General features: G+C 42.1%; 1 protein-coding gene across 10 annotated transcripts in view; it reads left to right on the forward strand.

Annotated features, from left to right (window-relative positions):
* Positions 1-26,983, forward strand: part of UNC13B (unc-13 homolog B) — a 225,750-nt gene that overhangs the window by 148,398 nt on the left and 50,369 nt on the right. For all 10 annotated transcript variants that reach the window (XR_003532083.1, XM_027670396.1, XM_027670397.1 and 7 more), the window contains 12 exons: positions 1,477-1,640; positions 4,107-4,257; positions 5,254-5,322; positions 7,735-7,824; positions 9,269-9,403; positions 10,202-10,335; positions 11,255-11,340; positions 19,111-19,237; positions 24,535-24,631; positions 25,406-25,549; positions 25,689-25,766; positions 26,310-26,387. Coding sequence is in view for 9 of the 10 variants with exons in the window: in XM_027670396.1 (XP_027526197.1) it covers positions 1,477-1,640; positions 4,107-4,257; positions 5,254-5,322; positions 7,735-7,824; positions 9,269-9,403; positions 10,202-10,335; positions 11,255-11,340; positions 19,111-19,237; positions 24,535-24,631; positions 25,406-25,549; positions 25,689-25,766; positions 26,310-26,387 (1,353 nt within the window). In the remaining variant the exon portion in view is untranslated. The remainder of the gene's footprint in view (positions 1-1,476; positions 1,641-4,106; positions 4,258-5,253; positions 5,323-7,734; positions 7,825-9,268; positions 9,404-10,201; positions 10,336-11,254; positions 11,341-19,110; positions 19,238-24,534; positions 24,632-25,405; positions 25,550-25,688; positions 25,767-26,309; positions 26,388-26,983) is intronic.

Consider the following 26,983-nt stretch of genomic DNA (forward strand, 5'->3'; position numbering starts at 1 on the left):
GCTTTGTAAGTAAATTATGATTGTGGAGGGCTTTGTTTCTGGCTGTTGAGTGATGCATATATTGGTGGTATAAATTCTTTTGTTCTGCTGCAGTGGTGTGTAGTTATGAACAACAGCTTGGGGGAACAGAACTGTGCTGTTGGGGAACAGAAGATCAGCCAAGGTTACTGTCTCAGGATGGGCTGAGCTGGGCAGGCAATACTGCAGAAGTTGGAAGAAACCCAAAGATGACTTAGGAAAAGGACTAAAGGAATAACCCTGTCTTGGAGAGATGCATGGTGCCCAGTGTATCTATGTCAAAGAGAATCAGGTGGCAGGTCGAGACTCTAAGTGCCTGAATAAGGAAGAGTAGTCAGAGCCCTATATACAAGAATATCCCAAAGTCCAGTGAGGTTTAAGTAAATTCATCTTAGACAAGAAGCGCAGTTGCATCACAGATTGTTCATCATCAGGAACAACATATTTATCCAGATACTGGGCTCGATGAGTCCTGTGGTGTCTTCTGGCCTTACCAAGGAGCTGTCTATGGGACAGATATGGAGCTTAGAAAAAACATTAGTAGGTTTCTTTTAGTGGGCTGTGTTGTCTCCTTCAATACGTATTTGTTTTTTAATTCAGTGATGGCTTCTGTTTGATAAGCTGTTTCTTTTTTTTTTTCCTTTGAACATCCATGATCACTTGCTGCTGTTTTTTTGCAAATAGGTCTCATTTTAAATATCCCCTTCTTTCATTTGTGTTTTCTAAAATGAAGATGATTTACAGCAAGGATAATTTAATCAGGAAAAATAGTAGTGTAAAGCACAGTCCTCTAGCTACTAATGAGAGCATTAGACTTTTGCACCCCTTACTGCAGGGAGCCAGCTGTCTGAAAGGCTGATGAATCTGCAAGTGACTTGAATTTGAGGATAACTGAGAAACCCACTGAGCTGATTGTGCAATTTCTGCACAGCAATGATAGCTGAAAACTTTTGTAGTGTTAGATAAAGTGAAAGGTTATGATGAATAATAATGCAAGTGTCTAGTTGCTAGGGGTGATCTTAAGGGTATCCTTCTCAGAAGAAAAACCACTCTTTGGACTGTTCTGCTGTATGATAATAATTACAATGCTGGTACAGAGCTGTAACGTCATCTAGTTTAAATAGCTTGTCCAAGACATTTCTTTCCGAGGACAGAAATGTGTAGGTTTCAGGAAACTAATTAGTGTGTGGTTTCAGAGCACTGAAGCACTGTTCTGCATTGTTCACAATGTCTGCTGGGTAAAGTTGTAGGTCCACATGCAAAAAATTCAGCTATGAGCACTCAAGAAGAAAAGAAGTCAAAAGCAGAAAACACAGAATGGGTAGGGGGAAATAAAGAGGAGGAGAACAAAGGAGTTTGTGTTAGTGCCACCACCTCAGCAGTTCCAAGATCTTCATGAATCTTGCTTAAAGGCCTCAGCAGCCTCACACACAAACCTATTCCTGCTTTGTCTTTCAGAACCTCTTTCACCATCTCACAGATGTGCAAGGGAATGGGGTGGTGAAGATCCCTGATGCCAAAGGAGATGATGCCTGGAAGGTGTATTTTGACGAGACAGCTCAAGAGATCGTGGATGAATTTGCAATGCGTTACGGCATTGAATCAATATACCAGGCCATGACGTAAGATGCGTTTTGTGTGGTCTTTAGTGCACATGATTGGTGTAACTAATTGATGTGACTTTTACTATTTAGATGATGAAGTGTATTGGTGATGGAAGGCTTGGCAGTGACAGCTGCTCCTTATGGGGCTTGCTGTGAGCCTGTCTCTGAATCACCAGTTTCCTCAAAGTCTAGCAATTAATGTCTGACAAAGTGCTGGAATTAAGCTTCTATCTCAACACTTTGTGTGAACACCTCTAAAGGTAATTCTAAGGAATTACACCAACTTCACTAGCGTAAATGACCATATTTTATTATTGGTGGCTGAGACATTCCTGTTTGAAGACTCTCAAAAGTCCCTATTTGAGAACTCTTCTGTTAAAAAGATTTTGCTCAGGGTTCCCACTGAATATTTCTGATGATGTGAGAAGGGATGAAGTTTTGTGAAAGTATTTGTCCTACACAACTGTTGCAGCAATTGTTACAGTCCTTTGAAGTGACTGATTTCCCAGGTGCTGCTGAAGGCCTTTATAGAAAGTTTGAGTAATGGAGCAACTGATTTGTCCTCTTTGGACCTAGGCTAATGCAGTTCTTCATCTTCAAAGAACCTTTTCCTTGTCACTATACTTTTACTTGGATTTGGGATTAGTCATTCTTCTTAAAGACTAGTAGTGCTGTGCCTAGCTCATTTCTTATTTCAAATGTAAATATATAGCAGACAAAAGTGAACTTTTTCACATTAGAAACTGAAAATTTTGGGTTATGGGTCCTTGAATGAGTTATGAACTGTACTTACGTCACCTTGCAAGCAGCTTTGCTGCCTGCTGATTGAAGCCAAAATGGAAAAGAATTGGAAGGTTTCTCTGAAGGTTTAGTCACTGCTTATAGCAGGACTAACTTGGAAATTGGACCAGACTGCTCGGGGCTCTTTCAGTAAGTGGAAAATTTCCAAGGATGAAGGTGTGCTACCTCTCTTGGCTCCTGTCTTCAGGCTGTAGTACTCTGGGGAAGAAATTCCTGGTTAAAATCTAGACTGGAAAATCGTACTTTGAATTGCTTATGCTGTAGCTGCAGCATATTGCTGCCTATCTTTTAGTCCTCCCTCTAAAAGGATTTTGGCCTGGCTCAGTCTTCTCACTGAGTGGCTACCCAGAGTAATGGTGGAATTGCCATCCCTGGAAGTGTTCAAAAACGTGTGGCTGTGGCACTTAGGGCCATGATTTAGTGGTGAACATGGCAGTGCTACGTTAATGGTTGGAATCCATGATCTCAGAGATCTTGTCCAACCTAAATGATTGATTCTATGATTATAATCTTCCCCTCTCTGCTAAGTAGTCAAGACACTGATTAGATCCCCACTCCTCACACCTTCTCTTCTTAAAGCTAAACAAAGCCATTTTATGTGCTTATATTTATTTACCAAGTGCCTAGATGACCAGTTGGTACATAAGTATCATGCAGCAAGCATGATTTTAAACTTGTAAGAGGGTAAATTTTGGCTAGATAAAAAGGAAGAAATTTTTTACAATGAGGATGGTAAAACCCTGGATGGACAGGTTGCCCAGAGAGGTGGTAGATGTCCTATCCGTGGAAATGTTCAAGGTCAGGGATTTTGAGCAACCTGGTCTGGTTGAAGATGTCCCTGTTCACTGTAGAGGTGGACCTTGAAAGGTCCCTCCCATCCCAAACTGTTCTATGATTCTGTGAGTCCCTTAAGGAGAAAGCTACATTCGGAAAGTAGCTTCCGGATTTCGTTTGGGAGCTCTGAGGATTCCAGCTTAAAAACAGCTCAACTCTCCTGCCTGTTGGAATGAACTTTACTTGCCATGTCCCGTAATACAAGACCTCTTAAGCTCTGATTATTTTTTTCCCCTCTTATGTCTAACGGATTTTCTTTGATTATTTAATCATTTCACAAGCCTGGGTGCTCCTGGCATAATGTTGAGATTTCGTGAAGGAGGGTTCCTTGCATTTAATGAGAGAATGGGAAAATGCAAATGAACGTGCATGCTTCCTGCAGGCTGGAAGGGTCAGCCATAAGGAATCACATATCAGTGCAGCACAGAAATACCAGCGTGAGTGCTCTCTCTGTGCCTCTCTGAGGCAGTTGCTGCTGCTTCATGTCACCTCAGAACCCATGTCTGCCTCAAGCAGCAGCGAATTATATAGATTACCTTGTGTCAGGCTTGGTTCTAGGAATTGGCATGAAGACCCAGGGTATGACCTGAGTCACAAGCTGTTGACAGCAAACAGTTGTTTTATGACCTAGAAAGGGCTGTAGTGAAGGGATTTCTCATTTTGAGCCGTTGTCTAGATGGCATCATTCTGAAAAAGGCTCCGAGATGCTGGAAAGCTACATAAAGGAATGAAACATAACTTGCATCTGTTCGTCAGTGCCCACCAGAACACAGGGTCTGTTAAAGGGATAAAGTCAAGCCCTGCTACACAAAGGAGACCAGAATGACTTACAGAACTGTTCTTTTGCAGGCATTTTGCATGTCTCTCTTCTAAATACATGTGCCCAGGCGTGCCAGCTGTGATGAGCACCTTACTTGCCAATATCAATGCTTATTATGCACACACCACTGCCTCCACAAACGTGTCTGCTTCGGACCGCTTTGCAGCCTCCAATTTTGGGGTATGTTTGCGTGTTTGGTGATGTTACAATTGGACTTCTGTAATTTCCCTACGGTGCTTCCGCCTTTCAGTAAATAACTTCTGTTTAAGGAACATTAAATCTGTGAGGAGTTGGAAGCAGTAAAACTCTTTCAGACTGTACATGGAGCATGGGTTTATTGTCGTCATCATCACACATTTTTGTTACCAATCAGTGTAATGCATTGTGATGTTTATTCTTTATGTTCACGTTACACTAGAGCACAGATGGTATGGAATGAGCAAACAATACTAAACTCTGCCTGTTGATGCTGTTGGTGAAATATACCGTGTGATCTAGTAATTTCAGAACTTTGTTTTTAAAAATAGCAACTGCTTTAAGGAAGAAAAAACAAACTCGAAGCCCCAAGAAATCTCTATCCCTCTAATGGTTAAAATATTTTTGACATAACCAGTAGTGGAGCTGAGTAAGCTGGCAAAGTATTTGGAAAGGCTTATGCTTCTCATCAGATTGAGAATTCATAAATAGATTGAGGAGGTGTTCACAATGCCAAATCAGAATCCAGTGGAGAAATCTGACCTGAAGAAGATATGTCACAAGAAGCCTATAATACTTGTCACTGAACTAATAGATAAGATCTTGGAGCTGTGTTATTGCTCTGAATTAGACCCTTTTCTGCTGTACTTTATCCATCTCTGAATAAATATTTTCTCTTAAATACAAGTTTGGTGTAAATTGCAGACTAGAAATCAGAGGGGTTTCTCTTCTGCCTCTACTTCAGAGTAATAATGGAGTGTTTTTTCTGACAATTCTAACATTACACAGACTTCAGAAATGATTACAGTTTAAAAGTAAATCCAAGAATCGAAAGAAAACACTGTTTACACAATGCCATGTATCCATACTGCTTCCTCCTGCTCTCATGAGATCTGACACTAATTACCTGATAGCCTGCTGCTTACTCTGAACATCGATTGGACAGTGATGATAAGTGATGTTTATTGGTGTTCTCAACAGAAAGAACGATTTGTGAAGCTTCTGGACCAGCTTCATAATTCACTTCGGATTGATCTCTCAATGTACAGGGTGAGTGGGAATAAAAATAGTCCTTTCAGGCATTCTGGCGGGCAGAGGGGAAACACACCATTTGGATTTCTCATATGTTCCTAACTTTTTGTGTAGTTTGTGTCTTAAGGAACTGCCATGACAAACTTGTTACTTGAATATACCATTTAGTTTTCCTCATAGATCATGTTTTTTTCTTCCATTATAACTTCCTCAAGCCTTCTGAAATAATTTGAGGATTGTGAACTGTGCTCATCTCTGACACTCTCCCAGAAATGCAAGTTGGATTGGATTAAATGATTTTAATTACTCTTATCAGCTACTTCAGGTATATTTTAGAAGACCCACAGCCATGTTGTCACTTATTTGAGGTTTGTCAAACTTGAATCACTGTCCCTAACTTTGGATCTACAAAATGTATTGTCAGGTTTGAGATTCTCTCCTCTTCAACATTTTGTGAAGAGATGAGTTTTAAATGTTGGCATTAGCCTAAGAGGCTTCATAAACCCTCTGCTTTCTTCCTCTGCTACTGCAGAGTCAATATAGTCTTATCACGTGACTTGGCTTTTTTTTCCTTAATTTCCTTACCATATTATTTCAATTGGTGATTAATTAATTGAAAATTGTAAAAATGGTGGCAAATGTGAGCTTTGATTTTATTTCTTTATTTTAAACTAGATCCTCTTCTGATTAGTGCATTCATCTGAAAGACAGAAAAACATATGTAAGAGAAAAACACGAGCAGATTAAGGGAAGTGCATTAGGAAGAAAAAACGAAAAGGAAAAGGGGCAGGGTGCAAAAGAAGATAAAAGGAATATTGTATGAAGAGCTATTCTAAAGCTACAGTACTAGTAAGAGAAGGTCTAAACAGAGTCACTGAGTAGCAGAAGCAAATTATCAATGCATGGCAATAGGAATGTGTAGCAGTGATGCCTTTTTTGTTTGCTTGGTCTTCATTAAAGCTGCTTTTCAGTGGCTAATGCAACTGACCTGTGCACAGACAAGTAAGGTCTTACATTAAGGACTGGGAAAGATTTGTGTAGTTTAAATATTTCAGGTGTTATCCAATTGCCATTATATTTAGAGAAACGTCTGCAGCAATTTGAGACCATTTAGTAATTATTTTAAGACCCCTGAAGGGCAGGTTAAGTTATGGAAGGAAAGGTGTTAGTTTGCAGCTTTCAAGACAGGAGATAGCATTTCACGTTCATCCAGTGGTTTGTACTTAGATCTTGACCCTTCAAAGGCTTTGATTTTGATAAAGACCCTGAGTTCCAGAGAGCCCATGTGTAGACAAGTTAACCTTAAAAGGGGAGTTATCTAGGAATGAGCATCTACAAATAACTGCAAATTAAATCCTTTACAGTGGTTAGCTGAACTGCAGTAATACTCAATTACTACTGTCAAGAGACTGTGTATTTTTCTGCAAGTCCTCAATAAAAAGTGAACACTTGTTCTCCTCTGCCCTTTTTTACCTTTGTATCTAATAATTTTTGAACTTGCAAACAAGAAGAGACTACCCAAGTGAAGCTTGCCTTTGCTATTGTACTTGCAGCAAAACCAAAAATCACATCAGCTTTAATGTAAGACCCTGCTGAGGAACATGAATGCAGTTAAAGGACACAGGTTGGAGAGAGTGGGAGTGTAGGAAAGGGTGCAGTGCCTGAGGTCAGAAAGGGAGGATCTCATGCAAGAAGCGAAGCTTTCTGCATTCAGCATATGTATTTACACACATATATATACATATGTGCACATACACAAATATGTGTCATGTACGGAAGGGACAAGACTTCTAATTTCAGTGGGAGCCAGAGAGTGGAAGAGGAAGGCGTGTATGGCTGTGGACAGCAGGGTGATGGGAAGGGTGTGTAAAATAAATGCATTAGAGGGAAGGAGGCACTGAAGGATGCATAAGTTATCTTGGCAGATGGGGTCTTACAGGTGACTGAGTGGTTACAATACCTTCTTAGAGGGAACGGTGCTCATTTTTCCTTCTCGGTCCAGTTTGTTTCTCTGGAGAGGTTTTTAATGCACCGCACCTCTCAACATCTCAGAAGGGAAGCCAAAACACCAAGCAGTGAGTGCAAAAAGGAAAGGGCCCACACAAGCAACCTCAGGCAAGAGGCCAGGACTACCAGGGGCGAGGCTGTTCCCAGCCTGCTTCTGCAACAGCCAAGGAGAGATTTCCTGCTGCCGAGGGCTGTCAGTCTCCTGGCATCCATGGACTTTGCGTTCTTATGAGAATTTATTTAATTAAGCAAACAGATAAGCTCCTGCAGCAAAAAGGCCTTATTTATTGAGCATTGTTTTGACTGGTACAAGCTTCTTGAGCAGGAAATGTTTCCAAGACAGTTTCCTTATTTAGCACATGCTTGAAGCCTTGCATGGATCTGGCTGTGCTTTCCAACAGGATTTCCCTTTTCTGTCAACAGAATAACTTCCCAGCCAGCAGCCGTGAACGCCTGCAGGACCTGAAGTCTACAGTGGATTTGCTGACCAGCATCACTTTTTTCAGGATGAAGGTAGTGATATGGGTGGGGATGGGAATGGCATCTCTGCAGTTTTTCCCTCAGGAGTTGATTTCCCATTTTCAAAGCATTGTTTAACGTTGCTGTGCTTTAGACACTTAAGGAAGATGGAAATCATCTGCGAACATGTATAAACATCCACATTTTGTTTTTACTTCACTGTGTTTTGCACTGAGAAGATGTAAATTGTTTTTTGCCTAGGGTTCTTCAGTCATAAATATGGCATAAAAAAAAGAAGAAAGGAGAAGGAATAAAGAAAATTGGCTAGTTTTAGGAAGATAATTTGCTTCTGTTAACATCATTAGGAAGCTTTTCCTACAAAACTAACTGTAACATCAGTTACTACCATCTATTCACTACCTTTTATCTAGTAAATATTTTATGGTTTATCTCATGGAGGGTAAAATACCGCAATAAGATAATATCTCTCAGTAGACGTCCAGGAGAGTTGTTATGAATGCTGATGTGCTGGTTCCATAGTTAAGTTTATTGTTCTAGCAGTGTGTAATGAGATTATTTTTGATTCCTAATTATTGGTTTCTAAACTTTTTTTAAAAGTTTACAACCTACTGTCGTCTGTTTGTACATGTCACTTAGAAATTCTTATCAAAAAGCAAGTGTTTAATTTGAACTGTTTCAGGAAGTTCTTAAAATTTTACTCTTAACCCTTAGGGTAAATGATGTTTTGGACCTTTATTTTGGCAATCTGTCTGTATTGAAAGTTTGCTTTATAGAAATACTCTGAGAAGTTGTGAGATACTGACAGTATCAAAATTGCTGGGTTATTGTTGTATTTGCAGGGTGATGCCTGCCTATCTGTTTAGTTTAAAGTGCTCCTGCAGCATTTTTCTAAAGCAACATAACAATGAAATAATGAAAACAGCTGCTGTTGCAAGAGGAGAAGGCGTATCAGTTGGCATGACCCTAGGGATTCTGGTGTGCTTTAAAATTCAATAAAGCTTGTGATGAAAGATGTCCTTAATGCAAGTTTTTGTATTTAAAGACATATGAGTGGTCTTCAGCAAGACTTTCCAGATCAGATGTTATCTGCTCTGCTGGTCTGTTGCACATTCTTCCAATGTTGGGAAAGATTACTTGCTGGCATCGTAACAAAATCCTATAAATTCAGCAGAAATTGCATGTTTGGCTCAGATTATACACATATCAAGCCACATGATCTGTCTATTTTGAGGAATCTTCCTTGGCCCTTCAAAATCTGTTTTTATTCTGCAAATGGTCCAGTGGGGAGATAAGTGTCATCACTGCTCTTTGATGCCTGGGGAGAGTGACCCACTTGTGGCTTCAGGTCACCGAGAGCACAAGTCGCTGAAAGCAGATCCGCCAAGCCCTGGGTGGTTCCCAAACCGGTGGCGTGTTCCTTCCCTGTTTGGTTTATGAGCAATTCTTTGTTTGACTCTCTTTGTTTTCTCCTTGTCAGGTCCAAGAGCTGCAGAGCCCACCCCGAGCCAGCCAGGTAGTGAAGGATTGTGTAAAAGCTTGTCTCAACTCCACCTACGAGTACATTTTCAACAACTGTCATGAGCTGTACAGTCGCGAGTACCAGACAGACCCTGTGAGTAGCCGATAAGAAGGCTGAAGTCCAAGTTTCTGATTTTCTTAAGATAATAACAAGAATACTAATTGATACAAAAAGCCAACACAAACAAAATTACGTGACTTGTTATCTTCTGAATGCACGAAACTTGTAATCAAATAATGAGCACTAATTAGTAAGTGGAGGATGATAATTGCTTTACACTAATTATGATTCATTTCGCCAGCCTCAGCAGTTATTTGTGAAGGGAAGGTTTGATGTAGCTTTGAATGAGCAAAAGCCAATTAGAGCAGATGTAGACTGATCCAGGAAACTTTAGCATATATAAACCTCGAGCAGTGAAATTTTACCTTGTTTTCTAGCAGCCAGTATCCTGCACTGGGTTTAGGAGGTGCCTCTAGACACAAGCTGTTTTCAAAACCATGAAAGCTCCTCCGACCACTGTATAGTAATGCGCACACAATGTGTCAGTGTGGATATAGTCATCAAGCAGGTGCCTAGAAAGCAATTATTTGGAATAAGCTTAGAGAAAATAATGTCTCAGCAGGTCTTCTGGAGCCTGGCCTGCTCTTGACATGGTAAATGACAAAACAGCGAGTAGTTGGGTTTGAGGCCACCAGTAAGCAACATGGTTTGGCATGTTAATATGTTTTGCATTAGATCAGGCAAATTGCCAGCAGTCATTATTAGTTTTAGGGTCTTCAGAGAAAGGGCCCACAGGTAACTAGTGTTTGGAGTTTGCATGGTGATCTACATTTGCCAGCTTTTTCTGTCCACTTAAAGTTTATGCTGTTTTTCCAATGGCTTCCCTCCCAGAACAAGAGTCAGGACCTTCCTCCTGAGGAACAGGGCCCCAGCATCAGGAACCTTGATTTCTGGCCCAAGCTCATCACTTTGATAGTTTCCATCATAGAAGAGGACAAGAATTCCTATACTCCAGTCCTGAATCAGTAAGAAACTTCCATGTCCTGTGTGGCTAATACTAGTCTGTGTGTACTCTGCTTTATTTGTTGAACTGCTTTCTATCTCTTCTATCACTTGTGCATTTATAGAAGTACTTATCTTGTCTGTCTGTCTTTCTGTCTTATCTGTCTCTGTCTTTATAAATAACTCTTTTTGATTGGGATGGAAGAGTTTCAAAAGGTTCAGTTACGCTGGCGTTCGAGCACAAACACCCTGATTATTACAATCCTGAACTCAGGGAGGCACCTGAAAATGGGGTGAGAGTTCTTTTGGTTTTTTCTGATGTTGAGCAGTTCTGGGGTGCACATTAATGCACACAGTGGTGCCGTGGTGCCTTACACTGTGATTTAGGAACATGGTGTTCATTGCAGCCCTGGGAGATTGCGTTGGGTGGAGTTGGCACAGCATTGGAAAGGAACCTGAAACAGGTCTGTTTAACCAGTGACACCCCTCCAACAGTCCCACAGGGCAGAAGAGAGAGAGAGAGAGATCTGACAAGGTATTATACACGAACAGCTGGATTATGCCCTTATGATCATTGATTTAACATAATAATCATTCACCTGTCAACCTAGTAACCCTTGAAAAGGAGAATGAAAAAAATGGACAAGGAAAGGGAAAAACGTACAAGGGCATTGAGATCACATTCCCAGAATTATTTTATGCATCTCTACTCGGAATGACATCTAGGGCCTGGCTTTTTGAGTTAAAACCAGTGTAGTTTTCAGATTACTTAATCTATGCCACAGAGTCCAATTCACGGTCTCCAGTTTTCACCTGGACCCTTATCTAGGGTGAAGGAAGTTCCGTAATGTTGAGCTTTCAGCACATAGTGTAGCTCAGAGCTGAATAAAGAAGAGCCTTTTGCTCTGCCACATGCCAAAGTTTTTCCGAATGTCCCCTCAGGTTTCCTCAGGAGCTCGCAGTTGGGAAGATCAGCGCAGAGGTGATGTGGAGTCTTTTTGCCCAGGATATGAAATACGCCATGGAAGGTAAGAGAATGTCTCACTGCTGCTAGCTGGCTTGTTGCTGATCTCGTGTTCTCCATCCATTTGGTGAAAACGAGGCCTAAGCACAGGAGTAGCAGCACTGTTTGGAGCAGGGATTTCCAGTGATTTGTTTGTCCACAGCTGCTTTATGGGTGAGAATTGAGGCCGAGATCTGCGTGAGCTCCAGAGCTCTGAGTCAGGCTGTGTTGCAAGCTGTTTATTGTCATCCCAACTGGTTTGAAATCAGAAGTTCTCTTTGACCTGAGGTTACGTTGGCTTAGATTAGCAGCCAGCAGCAGCTTCATTCTGCAGTGTACTGTGGTAGAAAGGGTTGAAAACGTAGGCGGACTCTAGGTTTTGCCATGGTTCTAGTTCCCTGGATAGTACAGCATAGATGGTCTAAGCCATTGGCAGAAAGATGCTGTTAAAACAATTCCTGCTGCAGACATTTTGAATTAGTCTTTGCATAATTCCACCTCCTAGTAGGGAAGAAATTTTACTGTTTCTGAAAACGAGTTAGGCATGCAAAGCCCAGCAAACTTCCAGAAAGGAATTTTGCTACTTGCAGTACTCTTCAGGTGGTTGATTACAGTTTCTGAACTTGATTTTAGTTCTGTACATTGATTTGCGCAATCTAATCATCGTTTTACAAGGTTCAGAGAGCATCCAGCTCCCACTAGTTCTGCAGTTGTGGTAGCAGTTGCTTTCTCAGTATTTTGTAGGGTTCAGCTTTATGATCACCTCTAAGGTGCTATTGTGATAAAAGAGAAGGGCTGGTGCTGTCTGTGGCATGCTAGTGTCTGTATTCATATTCCAAACCCAAGTCAAGCTGCTGCTTTTGGTCACTCACAAAATTTTGCTCAATCCACTTGTCCCTAGTTCTATTTGAGCTTGCTTATAGAAGTGACGGCCTATTAGACTCTTACTTCAAATTGCTAGGACAAAAATGCTGCCTGTAAGAGAGTTTCCTGCATTTTGTTCTTCAGAAACAGTCTGTGGGGTTGCTCTGTAAGTGAAGAAGGTTGACTCCATTTATTATATTAATCTCTGTCAGTGCAACAGAAGTAGAGACTGTGCTGTGGGGGGAGGCTCTTTGCCAGCTGTAGGCTTGAATTCAGCAGGCTGCAGGGCTGGATGAAGTGTTCTCAATTCTGTGTTAGGAACTTTTTATATATGCCTGTAACCCACAGTGCCTTTGTCTTGTGAGGTCATGCTGATATAAGAACAGACACTGCGACGAAGGATTAAGACCTACTGTGTTGAAGAATCTCTTTTATAGGGATTGTCACTACTTGCTCATATGTTAGAGATGAGGCAATGGTGATAATTTCATGTTATCTTTCCCTGGAAACTGTTTGCTCCTGCAAATCATTTTAAGTCCCCTTTCAGTTTTGTTCTTACTTATATAGGAGGGATGGAGCACCTCTCCTATGAAGAAAGTCTGAGAAAATTAGGATTGTTCATCCTGGAAAAGAGAAGGCTTCTGGGTGACCTAATTACAGCCTTCCAGTACCTGAAGGGAGCCAACAAGAAAGATGGAAAGGGACTTTTTACAAGAGCATGGAGTGACAGGACAAGAGGGATCGGCTTCAAACTGAAAGAGAATATGTTTAGATTGGATATTAGGAAAAAATTTTTCCCTGTGAGGGGGGTGAGGCCCTGGAACAGGTTGCCCAGAGAAGCTGTGAGTGCCACATCCCTGGCAGTGTTCAAGGCCAGGTTGGATAGGGCTTTGAGCAACCTGTTCTAGTGTAAGGTGTCCCTGCCCATGGCATGGGGGGTGGAATGAGATGACCATTATGGTCCCTTCCAACCCAAGCCAATCCATGGTTCTATTTACTCCTGTGTGCTTGCCTTCAAGAATTTATAATGCAATTTACTCTTCTAACTGTTGGAAGTGCCTTATCTTCCTCCTTTATCTGCAGCCATGAGATTTCTCCAGATCTGCTTGCTTACTTTCCTAAGATTCCCTTTCCCTGTTGCATCCAAAATGCAACTGTAAAAAGGTTACATGTGTGAATTTGACTGTCAAAGGGGACATGACTTTGACTGGGGTTTTTTTGTCTTTTTAATGACTTTATTGGATTGCCATGTTCGCTCAGCGTCCCAGGTTTTCTCTGTTCAGATCTCATACCATGTCCCCTTTGACTCTGTTCCCACTCATCAATCTGGGCTTATTTTACCTTTTCCTGACATCCTTCTGGTCACTTGTGAGCTTCTTAAGACAAGGATTGGTATCATGTTTCCGTCTCTTAGTTCCTCAGTGCATGGCAAATACTCGCTGAAAGACCATCCCTCTTCAAAATATTTATTGGTGACAAAAATTGACACAAAGGCGGCTGATGGACAGGGGAGGATTTGCATTTTGAGCAAAAGTTGAAAAACTGCATGGTAATGTATTTGTACTGTAGTTGTGCAAGTTATGCAGGAGGGTTGGACAGCAGCAGAGTCGGTGTTGGGGTGTGTCTCTTCCAAATATATATTCAAGAAATCCTCAGGGTGCAGAATTCTGTTTGAGGCAAGTGTGATTCCTCACTGATTTGCTCTCCAGAAACTTGTGAAGATAACCTTTAGAACAAGCTCTACAATAATTCAATTATAGGCCTTACTAGATATATTTTAAATACAGATGATTGGATTAGCTAAGTGCATTTTTTTTTAAACTAGGGGAAAAAAGGGATTAAAGGAAATTGATTGAATGATGTGAGGGATGATGATTAGATTTGCTGTCCTTAGCTCTTGGCTCTGTCATTTCTCAGGTTCAGTCACTGATTGTTCTGCCAGTTTAACTGCACTAAGAGTTTCATATTCCTTTTGCCAGTTTGTGGCATAATCGCTGGGTACATTTCTGTTGCGCTCCAAGATCCTGTAAGCATCAGGATCTCTCTTCAAGAAAAGCTAATCTACTTTGTGGAGATATGTGCACATGAACCCAGACTATAACACTTGCTCCTAACTTTCTTCATGGTGTTTTCCCTTATGTTCTGTTCCTAAGTTCTGGATCACATGAGCTCATTCACCTCACCAAGTGGTAAGTTCATGCTCCTTGTGGAGCTTGTAGGTGTGAGTAGACAGAGTTTAATCTGCTACCCATAGTTTTAGCACTTTGGAAGTAGTTTGTCACACTAGCTTTAGTGTTCTGTAGTCTAATGCCGACATTAAAACAGATCTGCAAAGAAGACTTGAAAGACCATACTGCTGCTGTAGAAATGGAGGGTGTATGCTGTAGGGAGACTCCTGTTCTGATCAGTCACTCCAGTTTTTTGAAAGTACCTTATGCACTGAGCAGTTCTGGGAAATAGCCCCTTTGCTGGGTCCCAGGCATTAAGATGTAGATAATGTCTCTTGAAGAATAGCTACTGAGGTCAGAGCTCCAGTTCATGTGTGACTCTATTCCTTTCCTCCTGGCCCAGGTGATGCTTGAGGATCTCTGGCCCTTCCACTCTGCAGTGTGAAGGGTTTGGAGTAGAAAGAGTGTGGGCCTGGCTGTATGAAACTGCCCCCTGCCTCCTTCCAGCCTCACACTTCCACATTGCTCTCCAGGACGCAGTGTGGAGGAGAGTTGGGAGGCTCAAGTAGGAGATGGTTTCTTTGAGCTGGAGAGTAGTGCCTGGCTGTGGGAGTTGCTTTCCTTTTTCCCCATCATGCCTTTCTCAGCTGGAGTTCAGCCCCATGTGCACCCATGCAGCCTGTGCAGGACAATGTATAAACTCTAATTTATACCTAGAACACAGGGCTTAAGGGCTTCAGATACAGAGTTCATACCAGCCTGTGGACGCTGCACCACATGTCCTTTGGGCACCTTCTGTAGGGTTAGACTGCTGATGTGAGAAATGTTCAAGTCATAAAAATTAAACACCTATTCTCTATTTCAAATATGTTCAGGAACTGGTAGCAATCATCAGGCAGCAGTGTGTTTGACTGCTGAAAGGCAAGTGCACTGCAGACAGATCTTATGCCTTCAGCTCTCCTAAGGAGACTGAGCATCTGAGGCACAGCAGAAGCTCCAGGATCTACTCTGCTTCTTTTCTTTCTTCCCCAAAGCACAACTCAAAGCACCATTCACAGCAGACCTGGCACTCGCCTGTTTACTGGCGAAGGCAGTACAGGACAAGTCTTTGAGAAGTGTCCTGTGTTCCCCATCAACCCAAGAGTAAAACAGATCAGATGATCGTGTGTCCCAGACTTGGCTGGCAGGATCATGCTCCCCTGGAGTCACTGTAGCGTAGAGGATTTTCCAAGTCATACAGTTGGCACCACCTCTGGGACACTGAGTGGTTAATTGGAGTTAATAGTTTTCTCACTGTCCTCTGTGAAACTGCTGTGGACCAGAAAGCACAAACACCTCGAGCAAAGAGGCTTGTGCTCTTCCTTTATCAGAAAGGCCTTAAAAGACAGTAATAGAAAATCAACGTCATCCTTGACAGCACCATTTTATCTTAGTTTGGACACATCAGCATTAGGAGAGTTGCAAATTGGAAGCATCTCTGATAGGAAGAGAGACTGAGCAGACTTGGCAGGCAGGATTGAAATAAATCATTCTGCCACTTTCTCACTTCTAATAAGGAGAAGGGGATCAGAGGCACACACAGATGCCATCTGTCTAAAGTGTTGATGCTTCAACAGCCTCGGTACCTATTAGAGTTTCTTTGCAGAAATTTGGCATTATTTGCTGGAAATTAACCCATGAGAAGTAGGCTAACAATCAGGAAACATAATCTGTGGATTAAAGGATGTGGTGGAAGCACTGTTCTCTGCCTGAAAAAGTAGAACTGGATGTGACGCTAGAAAGTGTGCTGCTAGGGAGCAGTTCCCTATTAATGCCTTAATAATATGGCCTTGGTGACCCTAAAAGCTTTTCTCCATTGGAGGCTGTTTGCAGATGAAATCTGGTGAGGAAATGTGTGAGACTTACAGAACTCTGTGGTCTTTTCAGGATAAAACACAGTAGTTGCTGCACAATATTTCTGTGCTGTTCCGCTGCTGCCGCCGCTAAGCTCTTTAAAAGCCAGCAGGTTATAAAGCAGCACAGAAATGTTCTAAGACTGATGGCTCCCAGGACCTTCACTTTACCTTTTCTAAAATGGGCTTTCAGTATATGCCTCTGACTGATGTGTTTCCATGTCACCTTCAGGTGGTCTTAAACATTTCACCTTATAAAGGAAGCAGCTTATCAAAACTGTGCGGGGCCCACTGAAGGAGGGAAGGCAGATGGTGTGAGCTGTTGGGAATGAGGGGGTTTTGGGTCTTTGTTGGCTTTGTCCTCCAGAATGTTTGAGCTGTTGTAGTTCACTTTTGTCTTTTCTCTGTCACAAGCCCCACCTCTCTTTCGCATACGTAAAGTTCTCTTTTATGGTGGTAAGACCTCTCCTTCTTTCTTTTACTTTCCTGTAGTTTATGCCCTTAGTGCCAAGTCTCTCCTTTAGCACTTAGATGGCCAGGTAGTCCTAGTAGCAGTCCTTGGGCTTAGCTTCTGTGGCTGCTTTGCATCGTCGTCTTCTGCAGCTTAGAAGTGTTTTAAATGTTTAAGTGTTTAGAAAGCAGAAGAAGGCTTGAATTGCTTGCTTTTAGTGCATTGCTTAATTTTGAGGAACTAAGTCTGATTTAAGTCCTTTTTGTGCCCAAGTCAGACCTCTCCTCTGCAGGAACAGCACTTTCCCCATGCAGAAACAGCAGCTGGAGGCAGCGCCTGTCCAAGTTAATGAAGTTATAATTGTCCATTGGTTTCCTCAGTCACAGGGAGTGAAGCAGGCACAGTTATTCTCTGTTTGTTTCCAGATCTGTGGAGAGAGTTTGTATTTTCTTCTGCAGTTGCTTGAGGGATGTCAGCAGTTCAGACACTGAGTATACTCCTAAGCACTCAAGAAAGATACAAGATTATTAATATAAAACAGGAATGGACTTCCCGCAGCTCCAATACAAGCAAATTCACTTTGGAGGGAAATGGACCATAGTATATGTAATTTGTCCATTGAACCATCACTCCTGGGGACTGTGTCTCTCAGATACTGGGCATTCCACTACTTGGCAGTTGTCAAGGCTTATGGAAAAATTCTGAATGAAAATTTCTCTGGATTTTGTGTTTTCAGTTGGATAATTAATACTTGATGTGGACCTTCTTGTGCAGGTTGATGAAGCTTCAAGGGAGATACAGAAGTTTCTCAGTGTTTTGAATTAGTTGCAAGAATTCACATTTACATGAAAATAGATGATGATAATGATGTAAGATAAGCTTGTCTGTCAGGTAACTGATTAGAAAACTGTGATGCCATTTTTGCATCATGAAGATGTATCTTCCACTTATGAGTATCTCTAGCATGTATTGCTCAGGTGTGCACAGATCTACCCAGTTACTGGATACCTGTACTGAAGTCCTAGATTAAAGCTATTCAAAGTTAAGAAAAAGACTTTCTCTTTTTAACATAGCTGAATCCTGTCTGCATGTCAGCAGTGATGCCCTTAGAAAGTTACATCAGTAAGGAGGTACCCACATGTAAGATAGGAAGAAGAGTCTAAAGTCAAATTCTAAGGATATAAACCTGAGCCTGAGCTAAAATCATGTGTGCCTTAGTATAATATCTCACACTGTAGTCATGGACTAGCAGCTTGCTGTGGTGCTAGAGTGAACAAAGAAGCTTGGCACAAAGTGTATTCCTGTTGTGAGGCCTGGCAAACGAAAGACATGGATGTGGACAGGTGGCACTGGGGAGCAGCGGTGCAGAATTGATCACCTGATAACGCAGGGTCACAGTGCAGACAAAAGCCAGCTGCTGAGTCCTCATAGCATCGTGAAAAAGGAATTAATTTTAATCTTTTCAAGGGAGATTTTGAAGAAAAGCAGCGCAGTAGAAGGAGCTGCCTGTGTAAGCACATGAGGGGTGGCTTGGGAGAAAGCGTTTAGGAGAACTTAACAAGTAGTTTAAAAACAGGGATTGTGGGCTGATCAGAGGTGGGAGTCAATTGCTGAAAGATGGTAGTGTGGACGTAGGCTGTGAAGGGCCTCGAGAGTGAAGACATGGTGAATACATTCCTCATGTTAAGTAAGGGAAGCTGTGATCTAGGGAGTTAAAATGTAGGTCTGAGTATGGCCAGTGCTTCAGCAGCGTAGGTGTGTGGGAAGGGTCATATTGTGGAGGTATGAGCATTACACAGGGAAGAACTGCGTTGTCCCAACACTGTCTGGGTACAAAAACATAAGGAAACCTGGAGGGAGGAAGAGGCTCAACAGCAGACACTACCTTCTGGAAAAGAAGTATCATTAATTTCTCCAAACTTGGGATCAGAGAAGGCTCCACCCCCTGTGTAGCTCGTTTGGACTTGCTTGTGACTCATACTGTCAAACTCTTGGTGCTTTCTGCTCTTGTCTCCTATGGGATGTAGTGTAACATGTTGGTATTGCTTTGTTTGTATCCAAGAATGAACAGATTCACTTGCCTTGATTTTTCCTCTTCAAAGATGGAATCTCGACTGTGATATGTTAAATGAAAAGGCCATAAGAGATTCCTCTGTTTTTATTGCTTTGACAACCAAAAAATCTTCAGCAAATGGAAGTATTAATTACAGCTACAGAAATAAACTCCAGAGCCCAATGGTCAACCTCCAAGAACCCCTGCTTGCTGCCAAAATTCTGTGTTGTGAAGATTTTATGGCTCTATAGATGCTTCATACTCAAAACATTGCATAGTGCAGATACGCTTTATAAAACCTTCCTATGCCTGATGGCAATGACAGTGGTAAATTCAGACTTAACTGCTTATTTTTCCTTCCTTACAGAGCATGAGAAACACAGACTGTGTAAAAGTGCGGACTATATGAATTTACACTTCAAAGTGAAGTGGCTGTACAATGAATATGTTCGTGATCTGCCTGCCTTCCAGGGAAAAGTGCCTGAATATCCAGCGTGAGTGTATTACGTGTCCTTTAGTAAATCCCCACTATCTGTCTCCTTGTGTTACCTTGAGGGTAGGGGGATCATTTGGTTCTCCTGTGGCTGCCTTCATGATACAGCATTTCTTCACTCCTGATGTTCTGTGCTTTTTTTATGTGTATGTTTGTCCCCCGTGGTGTTCTGTGCCACTGCCCCAACCCAACTCAGTCCCTTATTGTACAATATCTCCCAACATTTCTAAAGCTTTAGCAATGGCATGGACAGTCTCTAAATCACTCTGTGCCTGCAGTGTGGGCTTTGGTCAGTTCTTGAACAGCAGATGTGGGCTTACATTCTTGTGTTTGTAGGTACAGGTTTATGTGTTTATACTGTATGTCTGTGTGCACAGATGTCATATGTACACACTACAGGATTTGTAAGATAATGTTTTCTGTTTTTTAGAAAGACTGGGTGGTTTACCTGGAAACATCAGATAAGCTGTTGCTCTTGAGCTCGAAGCAGTTGTTTGTAACTTTTATTTAACTTTAAATGAGCAACAGTAGATTTCAGAGCTGGAGAAGGTGTATGAGCCCAAAAGGAAGCAACCTAGAGATAATGCTGTAGCTAGAGTTCCTTGCCTAAGGCAAGAGCATGTAGGGTCTGACCAGTGTTTTAACTGGTTTTCAGAGGCTTTCAGTGATGGTTGCACCACATCTCCTTTTTTCCTGTGCTTCACTGTTACCCCTCCATTGGTTTTTGGGGATTTAACACACTTTCCTTTTTCTCCCTCCAAATCTTTTTTTGTTTTGATTTGAGCTTGTTATAGGCTGGGCATGGAGAATAAATTGTTCCTGCTTTATAAGATTAAAATGCTCTGCTCGTGTCTCTTCCCAGTCTTGTGCTGGTTCTTGTTTCTTCCCAGCTTTCCTTGTAAGGGAGGTTTACTCACCTCTTTCCAGCTGGTCTGTGTCTGAACATACAATACCCAGCCTTAAATATCGATGTTTCATCTAGACCTTGCCTTACATTGCCTTGCAGACAGTGCTGCTGCTCTCTGGGTTGACAGCAACCCTTTTTTTTCTTTTATTCAGAAGTATTATTGACTAGTGGTGCTTCCAGTGGGCCACAGGCCAGCCCACAGGCACCCTCAGCATTGTGTCCTACCACACTGCTGTTCCCATCCTGTACATGACTGTTCACTTCTGTCCAAATGCAGCACTTTGCACTTGTCCCCCTTGAAAAACACGTCGTGCCTGGGCTCTGTTTCCAGTTTGGCACTTTGAATTCTCCTCCCATCCTGTTGTGCATGCAGTCCCTCAAGCCTGGTGCCAGCTGCATACTAATAAGACGTGAGGCAGTTGGCATAATTGCTTGGCGTGGGCTGTGGGCCTTGATTAACAAATCAGGTCAGCAAGAGGCGTAAACTCAGTGAACAGGGTGCTGGAATGGCAGTCTCAGAAGCCCTGTTCTCTTTGCTGTGCCTCTGAGTCTGGGCAGTCTCAGGCAAGCCATCAGACATTCTTAATCTCTCTTTTTCTCCTGTGTAATCAGGATAATGATGCTCAGTTTTGTTCTACAGACTTCTGCAGTCTGTTCTGCTCTGCTGGCCTTTGTGGTAGAGCTTCAGTGCTCATGTGCATTTGCAGCCAATGGCTTTGTTACTTCATTCTTTTATTTTAGTACAATAGGCACATTGTCACACATAGGTGATGTTTATTTCAACCATAACCTTCACCTGTCACGAAATATCCCCTTGATATCAATTACAGCTACGTGCTCTTGTCCTTTGATTTGCTTCATCACTAGTACTTTCAGTCTTGAAACTTCCTTAGACAAAGGAGTCTACACATCAGGTTTGCACATCAGTAAACTCTTTAGGTGAAACTAAATTGCTGCTGTCCAGACAACAGTTGGGTTGTCTGACTTCTTGTCAGACAAGAGGTTATCCACAAACTCGGTTTTCATGTTGAAACTATGAGAAACCATGTTTCTGATAGCCTTGAGATATATAATTGAACAAAGTGAAGGCTCCAAAGAATTGAAGCTGAAGTTTTTATACTCCCTTTATTTTCTGAAATTCAGCAGCAGTTTCTGAAACGGAAATAGCTATGTATCTGGGAGTGAATCTTCAAAACTTCCTCTCTTCAGCTTTTAGCTGCCAGCTAACCTAGCTTTTTAGATGTGTAAAATAAGTCTTCTATGTTTTGTTTTAATACTGATGTTAGCATGCAGCTAGCATTGTAGCTGCCTCCTCTCTGGTGAGGGAAGGTATTCCTTCCTTGAGATCCTGTTGACTTATCCCGGCTCTCTTCATCAATCACAGTATTTATTCTTCTACTCTTTGGAACTCTGCCTGCCTACTTGCCTCAGCACTTACCAAGGCCCAGAGGTTGTTCACTGGATACCCACAGCAAATGAACAAGATGAATTCACCTGTAAAGTGTGACACTGCAGGAGCCATGCTCACGGCCAAGCTGAAATGGTAGTGTTTTGTGTTACCTCTGTGTTGTGCAGCCAGCAGAGGTAAACTTCCATTTAGTCCCAAAGTGCTGCTCCCTTTCCCAGCAGGCAGGACTGAAGCATATTCCTTACATACCTTGTTTAGAGGGGTTGGCTGTGCTGTCTGGAGTCAGTGCTGACCCCAGTGAGCACAGAATGTCTCTGAAGTAGCACTGTGAGCTACTGCCTTGTGTGCTGGTGCGTGAGTCATTACAGCGTTTGCGTCTAGATCAATAACTGAAGCAGACGAGGGAGAAGATATTTGCCATGTAACATTTTGAAGCTATTTCTGCATGAAATCAGATTATTTTTATTCGGTTTTGTGCTAGATAATTTTGAATATGGTCCTGGATGTGTTGCCTTTGCAGTTCCCCTTCACTTGCTCAGCAGCCTGATAGTAGAGGTCTGTAAGGGGTATTTGGCCCAAGATAGCTCTAGGTTTGTGTTACAGTTCAAAGCATGTTTTGGTCCTGAATATGCACATGGACTGGAAGTATTTATGAATTATTTGCATCTTTTGTGTTTTCCTGCCAGCCAATAAAGGGCAAAGTTGAGGCTGGCTTTGCAAATGTACCTACAGAATGTCCTGACCTGACCTAAGTGATTCATTTAACATTCATATTAAACCTTTTCCTGAAGGCAATGCTTTTTTTAATGAGGGGGAAGCAAATATACCATCCCCACCTACCCAGCAGTACCTTTTTTGTTGCCACCTTTGTTTAGACAATTTGGCAAGACAGTAAAATACCTATGCACTTGATTTTGTACGTCAACATATGGTAGCCATAAAAATGGGCAGTGACTGTTCTCAACAGCAAATGGCTCTTTCTTGTGAATGTGGTGCAGTAACCAAGGATGAATGATAATCAGGAAGTTGCTCTGCTTCTCAGAGTGAAAACTGTGGCTTCTGGCACCAACAAGTAATCCTCCCTGCACACTGACCTATGACATATGAAGCACTCAGCAACTCACAGTCTGGGAACTGTGAAACAGGTGGAAGATGTGTAGTTACGTCCTTGTAAAATGCCTGAGTTCCCTTCTAAGGCTCTAGTTGTTTAAAATACACTATTGCAGTTTAAAAGAAAATGTTGAAAGCTTGAGAAACTTGCAGCAGACTTCAACATATGCTGACTTTTAGGAGCCTGAAGTGCCATTCAAAAGGATTTTTTCCAGAATACAGGAAGTCCATATGTCTGTGACAGTGTTCCACTGTTGCTGTCTGTAATAAATAGGGCTGCATAGGCAGGTTTCTGTTGGCATTTTAACACTGTGTCAGTTACAATTTCCAATATTAGCATTGATGTGCTTTATATTTCAAAGTTTAGAGAGTATTTAAGGCTATCTAGTGTGCTCTGCCTGTGAATTTGCTCTTGATCTCCCTCTCATGTCTGGCACATGCTTTCATGTTCTTTGCAAACTCAGCCCATAATTAGCACAATCTCTATGAACGCAGCTGCCTGTTTAGAGGAGGCTGTACTCTCTGGAGCTCATATAATAATCTTTTGTATGGACTAAATCACACATGGGCACTTTTTTCTTTTATTTGTGAATGCTGTTTAGTAATATTTGAAATTAAGATTTGCTTCAGCTGTGCTATGTTGGCACTTGCATGCAACGAATTCTAGACAGACATTTAAATAAGGCTGTAAGTGCTATGTTATTGCTTAAACACAGACAACAAAAACACACCCACCCCCTTTTATACTGTGTGAATATGTCCCACAGAACAGAGAACAGAGGGACAGAGAACAGCTGTAAGATCCCATCACAGAAGCTGCCTCTCACCTTGCCTATTTGGACAAGGTGGGATCATGTAGAAGCCTTTCAGTGCAGGAGGTAACCCCAGAAACTGTGAGTCTCATGTGAGACACCTCTCATGTGTCAGATTCAGCAATGGCTGTTTCAGCAGCTTCTTAAATTCTGCTCTACCACTTAGCTTATCCTCCAAAGTGAAGGGGAACAACAGACAAACTTTGCTGTCCTTGTTCTTGGAACTTGCTGTTTTGGGGGTCTTGCACCAACACAGTTGGTCCAGTACTCAATATGAACTAAGTTTGTGCTTCTTCATAAGAAAACAATGAAGAGCTGCTGACAGGCAGGCAAGCCCTAGCAGATGTCACCAGAGGTTGATCTTATTCAGGCATCTTCACAGTGAGATCAGCAGCCCCTGGAAATGGGAGGATATTCTAAAGGAGCCTCAGGGAAAGAGAGAACAGGATTAAAGTGGAGAAAACTTCCAGCCTTGATTCCTCTTTCTGGTCTTCCAGGAAAATGGTCACTTCCAGATGAAGTGACTTAAGGGCCCTGGGAAACAGGTGCTTCTTTTCCTCCCTTTATACTTCAGTTCTCACATGAAAGCTGGTACATCCAAGCGGGCAGCAGGACAGGTGCCCTTTGGCACGCAGAGATAATGGGTGTGGAGGTCTACCTTGTGCTGTCTGGCACTTGAATGAAAGGGAAAGAAACAACAAAGTGCTTTGAGATGATGCAAAATTAAATGTGGTTCTCAAGGGGGAAAAAAGAGAAGGTACCAAGAAGAGAAAAGATAGGGAGAAGGACAAAAACAACTCAGGACCAGCAGTCTGCAGAGGCTGAGCTGGGCTGTGTCCTGCTGGTCCAGCCCAAGTCATGGTACAGGCCCTGCTCACTGGTTGCTTCAGAACAGGTACAAGCATATTTGGGAACTTGGACTGCATGCACAGACAGCAGTGTTCAGATGTCTAACAGTGGCAAGCTTTCATAAGGCTTGCTGGAACTGCAGCACTGTCAGAGTCTAGTTGGGGTGCTCCATTTCCTGCTGTAACTTGCTGTCTTTCCTGACCCTCCCACAGGTGGTTTGAGCAATTTGTGATGCAGTGGCTGGATGAAAATGAAGATGTTTCCTTAGAATTCCTGCATGGTGCTCTGGAGAGAGATAAAAAAGATGGGGTATGTAGGTCACGCTGAGTGAAACACTTGGTCCTACATCATTCAGTGCACAGAACCAAATAAAACACTAAATTCAGCTGTCGTACAAATGGAGGATGTGGCCCTTTCTGCTTGCCAGACACTGGGAAACTCATTTATTTTAGGGCTTTACAGGTCACAGAGAGCTTTTTAATAGCAAGGTACATATCATTCATTTATGTCTGTTCTGCTGCTGTTAATCTGTCAGCCAGTGGCTTGGTGCTCTTTCTGTTTGGGAGAGGTAATTGAAATTGAAAATTGAGGCACTTTGCATGTACTTAGTCATGCAGTGAGAATCTGACCTTAATCCACTGACAGACCAATCTTATTCCTAATTTGCTGAGTATTCCCTATGGAGAGAAGAGCTTTCTTGTTTATTCAGGGTCTGTAGTTCGTGATACTAATGGAAACATTCTGTTCAATATCTAAATTTTAAAAAAAATTTTTAAAAAGAGCTCTTTACTCTCTCCTTCCTTCCTCATTAACTGACAGACCATGCATTTCATCAAGGGTCTCTGCACTTCCCTGGTGCTTGTCATGTCATCATTGGTAAAGGACAGTAAACTTACAACCCAACTGAATTGGCTATTTAGCATCTCTAAGCCTTTCGGAGAGCTTTTTTGACTAATTCAGAGGAGGATGTAGGTTTTGATAAATTTGTCCTGCCTTCAATGCCACAGATGATGGAAACACCCATGAAGTGAGTGTATTTCAGATCTTTCTGCTTGACAGTGACTCTTTGTACTTCTGTTTTAGTTCCAGCAAACGTCCGAGCACGCTCTCTTCTCTTGCTCGGTGGTGGACGTCTTCACCCAGCTCAATCAGAGCTTTGAGATCATTAAGAAGCTGGAGTGCCCAGACCCTGTCATTGTTGCTCATTATAACAGGAGGTTTGCTAAGGTAATACCCTCAATGTCCAGATGTTAATCTTTCCTTAGTGGGATGTAAAACAATGTAATGGTTTTTTTTGTTTTGGTTTCCTGGAGTTCTTCTGCAGTGGTAGGGGACAAGTAACAGTGCTCACATCTTGTCTTCACAGACTATTGGGAAAGTGCTGATGCAGTATGCTGACATACTATCCAAGAGCTTCGAGTCCTACTGTTCCAAGGAGAAACTGGTGAGTTGTGCTGAGCTTCTCTTTTGCTCTGAAGAATCACATAATTGTCCTGATGAAACCAGTCTCACATTGCACCTGGCCGTAGTGATGGTGTGAATATTTTCAGTATTGTTATCATCATTCATATGCTTTCGCAGATTGAATTGTGGCTTGGCCCTACAATAAAAACAGGTCCTGAAGATGATCTGCAGGGCTTGGAGGCTGTCAGGTCGCCTTGAAATTAACTTCCACACTGCCTGAGTTGTGTGTTACAGAGGTGATTGAAAAAACAAGTGGGCACAGATTGCTCTGTAGATCTGGTACTTTGCAGAGATCTCCTATCTGGGTGTTCTGGAACTGACCATCGCATTTCAAGCTGAAGAAAAAAATGACTTGGGTTTTTTTTTTTAATGTTTGAGTGCTGAAATCTGTGCATGCCCTACCTCCTGTTTGACTCTCTGATCTGGTGGTACTTGGGGAAGGGTATTCAGGCACAAGGTCTCTCACTGGTGACAATGTGTTGGCATCCTGAGCAGTAACAGGCACCTGCTTTTGTCCCTGCAGCCCTGCATCCTGATGAATAACATCCAACAACTGCGGGTGCAGCTAGAGAAGATGTTTGAAGCCATGGGTGGTAAAGAGGTAAGAGCTCAGAGACTGAGTGTTGCTCCTTCCTGCTGCACTGTTGTTACTAGGGTATGTGCATCGTAATGGTTCTTGAGGCCTGCAGTCGTGAGAAGAGCCTTGTGACAGCTGGCACTGTAAGTGTGAGGAGACAGCAGTAGCTGAAGACTTTTCAACTATATCTGTCATAAAAAGCAGGAGCAAATATTTTGAAGCACAGAATAGCATGGAGAAGGAAAGAGAAGGTTGCATGTCATGCTCATTTGGGCTGGATGTGGACATGGCTAGTGGTTTCTCAACTCTGAAGACAGAGAAGTCTGAGAACTGTTGACGGTTGAATCATTTTATATGGCACACAATTGTGGCACAGTACCTTTAGCATGAGATGTTCAAAATCTAGTACATTACAGACATGCAAATAAGAGTTCTGTACTCATGTTTTGAGGGATACTCAGATGTGTCTGTTTTTTATGAGATGTTCATCTTTACAGAAATAATGTTTTATTCCCCCAGATCACTATTTCTGTTCTCATATAATCTATGTATCTTTTTTTTCCTCTTCTTTTTCACTGCTTTTCAAGATTCAGGAAGATGAAGAAAAGCCTGCTGATGCT

This window comes from Neopelma chrysocephalum, unplaced genomic scaffold (genome assembly GCF_003984885.1).
Source record: "Neopelma chrysocephalum unplaced genomic scaffold, ASM398488v2 Primary Assembly neopelma1_96845, whole genome shotgun sequence".
Lineage (NCBI taxonomy): Eukaryota > Metazoa > Chordata > Aves > Passeriformes > Pipridae > Neopelma > Neopelma chrysocephalum.